We start from the raw sequence: 8,490 nt of genomic DNA, 5'->3' as shown, positions 1-8,490 counted from the left end.
CTTTTTCAATTTTTTCAGTGGCCCTAATCATCTTCCGTATGTGAGGCAGGGCCCCAGATAAGAGATAAAAAAAAAAAGTTGGTTAGTGCAGTTTAAAAAAAAAAAAAAAAAGTGCTTTCAGCAATATCATTGGCTGAGAGGAGTCTGGCAGGAAAATGCAATGTCCTCTAAAGTTAGAACATTCTGCCCTTATATTTACAACTTAAAAAGCACACCTTGACTACTTCAGCCGCAACAACTGCAGGGAAAAGCATCAGCGCGACATGAGCGCCTCTGTGGCCGTATACAGAGACATCTACACGGAGGACCGCTTCAAGCAGGCCTATGGCTCCGAGGAAGACGCGCCTGCTGGTCTGAGGCTGCGGGAGAAACTGGCCGGGAAGTGCAGGTGTTCAAGGCGAGCCTGGCTGACTTTGCTCGGGGAGAGAGTCCCGCTTATCAGCTGGCTACCGAGCTACAGGTTGAGGAAATGGATTTTAGGAGACGCTATTGCTGGACTGACTGTTGGTATTCTTCACATCCCCCAAGGTCTGTGCGCTCTACTGCAATTTGTTAATATTAGAAATGGTATTTATAAACAAAAAAAAGTCTGAATATCACTTCAAAGTAATGGTTATACCAAATAAATAAATAAATCTCAGTTCAGAAAAGACTTCTTTCGCTTAATTAAACCCTGTTCTCCTAAACTGTCAATTTATAAATTAAAAAAAATACCTATTTTATTAAATGAAAAAGTAAGGAGAAGTTTGCTACTGCTCCAAGCCTGTTTGTTAATTAAGGCTCTTGTTATTACAGATATAGGCTAATACTATGAAAAGCAACTGCATATGTACTATGAGGCTGAATAACAGGCTGTTTATGGTTTTATTTCGCTCCATACAGATGAAAATCTGATTATTTTGTGTGAATGTTGATTTTGTGAATGTTTCAGCGATTATAACTGTGTTAGTATGGTTCAAACATGTTTTTTTTGTTGCTTTGTTAATGTCATGTTCTTTTTTATTTGCCTTGGGGCCTTTTCTTACAGCAACTTAATGGTAATTCAGGATTATAACAGTTTAATATCTGAGTCTTTCTTTCTTTTTTTTTTTTTTAAACAGTGTCCTGTCTGGCAATGTGGCAATAAGAATAAATGTGTTGATGCCAAAAATAGCCCTACAGACTTTACTTTCACATGTGGAGCAGTACAGCTGTCGCCATAGTGTTCCGCTTGATTTATGCATATAAATTGCTTTATTATAATTATGCAGGGAGTATTACAAATTATATGGACACTGCAATGTAACTAGAACAGGAAAGGAAAAACAGAAAAAAGGAGAAAAGATGAAAGAAAAAGGAGATAAAAGGGAGATAACGATAAAACATCTTCAGTCTGCTTTATCACCCTCAAAGAGATGTAAAAAGAACAGCACAACCAACAGACATGGTACAAGATATACAATAAAATAACACCTAGATACTATCGCTGAAGTATAAGTAGTATTATTTAATCTGACATGTATACTGTGGTAGCTGAAGATAAGAATATGGGCTATAATATCTGAGGTCAATTTGAGGTTTGATCTTGAAATATACTCTTTATCTACTTTCCATTATTTAAAGTCTTTTAAAAATTGGATTAATTTATTTAATTTTTAATAAGTGAATTTGTAAATTCAATAAAACACAGATTAAATACTCTTGAAACCAAATTAACATGTTTATTTCTATACAGGTATGGCCTTTGCTTTGCTAACATCAGTGGCTCCAATTTATGGCCTCTACACGTCCTTCTTCCCAGTAGTCCTGTATATGATTTTTGGTACTGGCCGCCATGTATCAACAGGTAAAACCTTATCTACATTTCACAGTTTACGCATTGTCTGTAATGATCAGGATTTTATCTAGTAGACCAACACAAAATAGTTGTTAAATTTTGAATGAAAGAAAAAGTATGCATGCTTTTCTAAAGTTTTATGATGATAAATGTCTTTACAATTTGGCATACATTGGTATTTTTTCACACTACAAGTTGGTTCATCGCAAAAAATCGTAATAAAAGACAACCGTGTTTGCATGACAAAATAAATCTTAATGAGTTATGGAAGGCTTTCATGACTGCATGTTTTTGAGTTGTGTTTTTTCTTATGTCCATGATAAAGATTGTAATAAGTCAGACTTTGTCTCCAGGTACCTTTGCTGTTATTAGTCTGATGACCGGTTCTGTGGTGGAGCAGCTGGTTCCAACTCCGCTTGCCTTCAACTCAAGCTCACCTGAAGCAGCAGAGTTTGAGGCTCAGCGGATTGGAGTAGCTTCAGCCATAGCACTACTATCAGGAATCATCATGGTTAGAAACAAACTTAAATGGCATTTTAATTTGTGGCTCAGAATCACAGCTATATCTATCAGCATCAGACTTGATTCCCTGACTTCTATTGTGTCCTGCTTTATCCAAGCTCTGCATGTTTGGACTTCAGCTTGGTTTCCTCTCCACCTATCTGTCAGAGCCGATAGTGAAGGCTTTCACCAGTGCCGCTGCCTTCCATGTCACAGTCTCACAGCTCCAAAGCATGCTCGGCCTGAGACTCCCTCGCCACACTGGGACCTTCTCTCTCTTCAAGGTAATCTGTGTCTCTTGTTTTCACATATTATAGATATTTAAAAAAATTATATCCAAAAAAATTATGCAAATAATAAAAAGTTCAACTGTATCACTCAGACGTTGGCCTTAGTGATGGAGAACCTGTCCCACACAAACATGGCTGAGCTGCTGATCTCTGTGGTCTGTCTGGCTGTACTGGTACCAGTTAAGGAGGTCAACACGCGTTACCGGCACCGTCTGCGCACACCCATCCCTGTAGAAATCCTCATGGTCAGTCCTACAGATAAGATGTATTTTTAAACTACGATGAGCAAGTTTTAATTATTGGTCTTCTCTCCAGGTGATTATCGCTACATGCGTGACCTATTTTTCATCGCTAGATTCCAGTTACAACATTGAGATAGTTGGCCATATCCCTGCAGGGTAATCTTCAAAAAAAAAAAAAAAAAAACCACCCATAATACCTGCAACCGTACAGTTTTAAAATCAAACATCTTTTCTGTATTTACTGTAGATTCCCAAAGCCACAGTTGCCTGCGTTCCACACTTTCCCTGCCATTGCTGGAGACACAGTTGCCATAACATTTGTTGGATATGCTGTATCTGTTTCACTAGCAATGATTTACGCTGACAAACATGGATATTCCATACATCCCAACCAGGTAAAACTTACTAACACATCACACCTAAACCTGTGTATTTTGTGAGAATTTTGTATTTGATCATTGTCTTGTTTTCCAGGAGCTGCTAGCTCATGGGATCTCCAACACTGTGTCCTCCTTCTTCACTTGTTTCCCCAGCTCAGCCACTCTGGCTACCACCAACATACTGGAGAGCGCTGGAGGACACACACAGGTGCATGATGTACAGTCATGATCTTATAACTCTGGTTGCTTTAAACATCTGGACTCTATCATATGGATTCCATCGATGCTAGCAACTATTTTAAAACAGAAATTACACTTAAAACAACCAATTAAAAAACTTAGAAGATAATCAAACATTGTATTTTTTCTGTTGTAAATGTCATACATTTTCTTTACACACAGTAATATATATTGCTTTAATATAAGTTAATATTAAGGATTAAAAATCACCAAATTTATGATAGGATTGTGAAACCATGGCTTTCTACGAGTCTGATGGAGATTCATTGAAGCTTTAGTAGCAACAACACACTATAGTTGTGTTTTTTTTTTTTTTTTTTTGTAGATATATTTGTTTACAAAAGTGCACTTTATGGCTGCACTGACTGAGGCTTTCTGGCCTATCACTGGCCTTTGAAAAGCCAAGACCTGCAGATTTACATTTTTCTTTGATACAATTTTTTAAATCACTGACACCATCAGTTTTTATACACTAATATCACAATACCCCATCAATGTTCCTGTCTTTTATTGAAAAACATTTAATATAATATCCATGGAACCGCACAAACGTATTTTAAGTATATGAGGTACAGGACAGACATGGGCAATGTGGAGTCAACAAGTCATCTCCATGTCATGTATTTAATCTACCCAGCCAATTAACGAGGTTTGTCCAATCTGCACAGGTTAATTCACGGTGAAGATTGGACTCACCTGCTTCAGTGGCTGGGTAGAACCAGTACATGACATGGAGATGATTTGTTGACTCCACTTTGCCCATGTCTGGTACAGGACGTCATGTTTTCAAATATACATGAAAAGTTTTGAACATTGACAGCAGCTGATTTTCAGAACTTTGCAGATAAACATAGATAAGTTTGAATGATAAAACTGGTGACCACAGTAGAGGGTGACCATTGATCTTCCAAAATGAAGGTATCACGGGTAAATCAATTGACCATTTGCTTTATGGGTGAACCCCTATTATTTCTATATATATATGACACAAGAAATTAATATAGAAGACATGGGAGGTCAACTGCATCAGGGATTATTGGCTTCAAATTGATGTCCGCTCTATCGCTATGCCATGTGCCATTCCAGAACTACTGACAACATTAAGAGTGTCCGTAACAGGACTCAGGTTAAAAAGGAATGGTTAATGCTCTTTGATCCAAAATTGTCTTTTTAGATAAATCGAAATGTTCGCATTTAGCTTGCAAATCAAGGTCCTCTTGAGGATATTCAATAATATAAATCCTATTTAATTTAAACTCCATAATTTCTTTCAATTTCTTTAAGATTATTAAAACTAAATATGTTTGTGGTCTTCAAGCTCTCAGGCTTCTTCACCAGTCTGGTTGTCTTGATTGTCCTGCTGCTGATCGGACCCCTGTTCTACTCTTTACCCAAGGTGTGCTTTAATGAGTGTCTGTACATAAAGAATTAAAAAAGAACAAGATGTTTCCACTTATCCTTGTCATCTGTGCCCACAGGCAGTGCTGGCATGCATCAATGTTACAAGCCTCAGGCAAATGTTTTTGCAGTTCCAAGACTTACCCGAGCTGTGGAGAGTCAGCAAGCTTGATTTTGTAAGAACTCTGTAAAAATTACATTTTTATGTTGAAAAATAAGGAAAATATAGAACACAGTTAGTTCAGTACTGCAGATTGTTATGCTCCTGGCGATTTGATTCCTGCATCTTGAACTGCAATGTCACAATTGTCAAGTTTCTCAGAATCCTGCAGCTTTATAAATGTAGCCTTTTGTATGAGTCTGTTCGCATTATCAGGCTATTATTTACCTTACATTTACATTTGCAATGTGATTTACTACGTTTTGTTGTGATATCTCTCCGTCCTGTGTAGATGGTTTGGGTTGTAACCTGGCTGTCTGTGGTGGTGTTGAATGTGGACCTTGGATTGGCTATCGGCGTGGTTTTCTCTATGATGACTGTGATCTGTCGAACACAAAGGTAGTGCTTTTTTCCCTGTTAGTAAGTACAGAGAATATTTCAAGTAACTCAGACTAAATGCTGTTGCTGCCACCCTAAAACTGCAACCTTTGAATTTATTTGTTTCTGAGATTTGTGTTATGATGTAATAATGATTATTTTAAGTAAATAACTTTCTGAAATCTGATATGCATGTGTTTTCTCTATCCTGAAATTATCAAATAAAGTTGCTTGCAACATGTTTTTCTTCAAATTGTGAAGGCCTCAGATGTTTGTTGAAGAGCATTAGCAGGCAAACGTGTCATGAAGAGAAAGAGTCACAGCAGGCGGGTTAAGAATACAGCAGTGGAGCATCTTAATGCAGATTATATAGTAGGCTTCAAATATCTCATTGTGGACTTTTAAATGGGCTCCACGATGATGCAGTTTGCTGCACTATTCCCTTGCAACATGGTCTTTCTTTTTGCAATGAATTTGCATGTTCTCCCAGTGCATGTGTGGGTTCTCTCTGGGTACTCTGGCTTCCTCCCACAGTCCAAAAACATGACTCTCAGGTTTATTGGGTATTTGTCAGAGAGGCAGCAAAGAGGCCCATGGCAGCTCAGAAGGAGATACATAAAGCCACAGTACAGTTGGGTGGAAGAAAACATGCTCATGTTATGTTAAAGGGTTTGAATGGTATTCACAGCCCTTTACTAGATGCAATTTAAGCAAACCGTTCATCCTTTGACAGGGCTGAATGCTCAGTCCTTGGGCAGGCAAGCAATACAGAAATATACAGACCTCTGGAGAATCACAGCAAGGTGAGTGAAGTTTGTTATTTTTTTTCAATTGTTGAAACCAAATGGTCTGCTTAAAATTTGAGTGAATTTGTCTGACAGTATCTGCTAAATGAAAGACATTCCGAAATCTTAGAGATTATATGGCAGTTTATCCGAAAAATAAGGTTTGAGATCTGGGTTTTCATCCCATACAGTGCTATGAAGTACCGGGAGTGAAGATCCTGATGTACAATGGGCCAATTTACTATGGGAATCGCAGCTTTTTCAGGGAGAAAATGAGCAGAGTTTTGGGTCTGACGCCAGAAAAGATCCGCAGTCGGGAAAAGGCCAGAAAAGCTTTAGAAAAGCGGGAGAGAGAGGCCTCTGTCAGCACTGTGGTATGACTTGTCAGTTACCACTAATTAGAACAACCATTATCATTGTATAATATTCAACTCTCTTTTTATTTTCTTCCTATATTAAGGAGAGGGGAGTTGCAAACACATCATTTTCCTCAGTAAATGAGTTCTTTGAAACAGGTGAATAGTTTCTTTGTAAAGACCCGCTAGTTTGGATTTTCTGTAACTGCAGACTTCAAGAAGTTATGTCATTTCACCCAGCAGAAACATCAGAAAAAGATGTCCAGGCTGTTTTGATTGACTGCAGCGGAGTGATATTTGTTGATGTTGCTGGAGCGAGACTCTTCACACAGGTAAGTCTGCAACAAAAACATTAAGGTTGCACCTTATGTCACATGGTTCAGCCCCTGATTAAGGTGTTGTTGTTTTCTTTTGATTACTTGCAGATGTGCACAGAGTGCCACAAAATTGGAATTCACGTTTATTTGGCAAATTGCAATGGTATTGTTTTTCAGTGTTAGAATTTTCCTAGTAGTGTGTTTTCACTATTATATTGAAGCGTAGAGCATAATGCTTTAAATGTCTTCATCTTGTTCCCTTTTAGAGAGTGTTTTAAAGATCCTGACATCTAGTGGCCTGATGAGACACATGAATCCTCAACATATTTTTGTTACCGTTCATGATGCTGTCATGTACATTCAGCAGCAGAGGGTAAAAATTCATCATGAATATATGTGTATCACCAAGTATATATACATCTACACTGCCAATGGTATTTGCTCACCAATCTAGATTATTGGAACCAGATGTCCCAATCGCTTCAATGGCAACAGGTATAGAAAATAAGCTCCTAGACATGCAGATTGTTGCTACAAACATTACTGAAAGATTGGGTCACTCCCAGGATTTCAATGAATATTAGTGTAGATGCAACAAATCCAGTCATGAAATTCCCTCGATCCTAAATATTCTACAGTTAACTGTCAGCTATATCTTAAGAAAATGGAAGTGTTTGGGGAAGACAGCAACTCAGCCATTTAAGCTGTGGGAGCGAGGTCAGCAGAAGCTGAAACACATAGTGTGAGGATGTTGCCAACCATTTGCTGAGTCGATCCTACACACCTACAAACTTCATGTGGCCTTTAGAACAGTGAGCATAGAGCTTCATGGAATGAATTCCCATGATCCAGCAGCTGCATCCAAGCTATACTGTACATGCCTTGCATGCGCAGTGAAATGCAAAACATCAGATGCAGTGATGTAAAGCACGTCACTACTGGACACCAGAGCAGTAAAGAAAACGTTCTCTGGATTGACGAATCCTGCTTCTCCATCTTGAAATCTGGCAGATTTCTGTTCCTGTGGTACTACATTGTGCCAAGTACTGTATAAAGTTTGGTGGAGGGGCAATTATGCTGTAGTTTTTTTTTTCAAGAGCTAGGCTTGGCCCCTTAAGCCTCTTCCCCAATGAAAATACTGGGATAACCCATTTCAAACATGGGTCGACGCGCCACCAATCGGCATTTGGCTCCCTTCTCATTGGCAAAAAATCTGGGTCTAACCCCCCCCTTTATGTGGGCTCTGTCCCTCCACAGCTGGGTTGCTAATGACACCATCAAGCCGGGTTAGCATTGATGATGTCACCAGTGCGACAGAAATCAGGAAAGTAAACACTGGAAAGCAACATGTAAGGAAGCCAGGCTGAAGTAAGTATGCTTTATCGTTTCGCTCTTTTATCTGTCCGAATCCCTCTCACCAGTGTTCCGCCATGTAAGCAGATTTGTTTCGGCTTGCTGGATCAGAAGCTACTGGCATAGTGTGTTGACGTTTGTACGTTGTGGTATAATTTAGCGGGTCAACACAGCTCTGGTGTTCCCACAGCATGCCGATCAGAGCCGAGGCGATGACGTTTCAATGAGCTGTTCCCATTGCCCGGGTTTAAACTGGTTTTTCGGCCAGTGTGAG

At 38.9% G+C, this 8,490-nt stretch overlaps 1 protein-coding gene across 2 annotated transcripts in view; it reads left to right on the top strand.

Moving 5' to 3' along the window:
- The first annotated feature begins 177 nt into the window (after positions 1 to 177).
- Positions 178 to 8,490, top strand: part of LOC107086763 (solute carrier family 26 member 10-like) — an 8,938-nt gene continuing 625 nt past the window's right edge. Inside the window, exons 1-17 of one of the 2 annotated variants that reach the window (XM_015377907.1) lie at positions 178 to 528; positions 1,715 to 1,825; positions 2,170 to 2,327; positions 2,437 to 2,601; positions 2,700 to 2,852; positions 2,923 to 3,005; positions 3,097 to 3,244; positions 3,324 to 3,437; positions 4,788 to 4,865; positions 4,948 to 5,043; positions 5,320 to 5,426; positions 6,139 to 6,208; positions 6,382 to 6,564; positions 6,651 to 6,705; positions 6,790 to 6,878; positions 6,972 to 7,026; positions 7,130 to 7,236. In XM_015377907.1, coding sequence (XP_015233393.1) covers positions 264 to 528; positions 1,715 to 1,825; positions 2,170 to 2,327; positions 2,437 to 2,601; positions 2,700 to 2,852; positions 2,923 to 3,005; positions 3,097 to 3,244; positions 3,324 to 3,437; positions 4,788 to 4,865; positions 4,948 to 5,043; positions 5,320 to 5,426; positions 6,139 to 6,208; positions 6,382 to 6,564; positions 6,651 to 6,705; positions 6,790 to 6,878; positions 6,972 to 7,026; positions 7,130 to 7,236 — 2,037 coding nt within the window. In that variant the 5' untranslated portion in view covers positions 178 to 263. Of the gene's footprint in view, positions 529 to 1,714; positions 1,826 to 2,169; positions 2,328 to 2,436; positions 2,602 to 2,699; positions 2,853 to 2,922; positions 3,006 to 3,096; positions 3,245 to 3,323; positions 3,438 to 4,787; positions 4,866 to 4,947; positions 5,044 to 5,319; positions 5,427 to 6,138; positions 6,209 to 6,381; positions 6,565 to 6,650; positions 6,706 to 6,786; positions 6,879 to 6,971; positions 7,027 to 7,129; positions 7,237 to 8,490 lie in introns of both variants that reach the window. The other variant, XM_015377905.1, reaches the window with a different exon arrangement.

The sequence above is a fragment of the Cyprinodon variegatus genome, unplaced genomic scaffold (genome assembly GCF_000732505.1).
Source record: "Cyprinodon variegatus isolate N-32 unplaced genomic scaffold, C_variegatus-1.0 Scaffold161, whole genome shotgun sequence".
Classification (NCBI taxonomy): domain Eukaryota; kingdom Metazoa; phylum Chordata; class Actinopteri; order Cyprinodontiformes; family Cyprinodontidae; genus Cyprinodon; species Cyprinodon variegatus.
The sequence above is the reverse complement of the archived record's forward strand: the minus strand, read 5'-3'. Positions and strand labels throughout refer to the sequence as shown.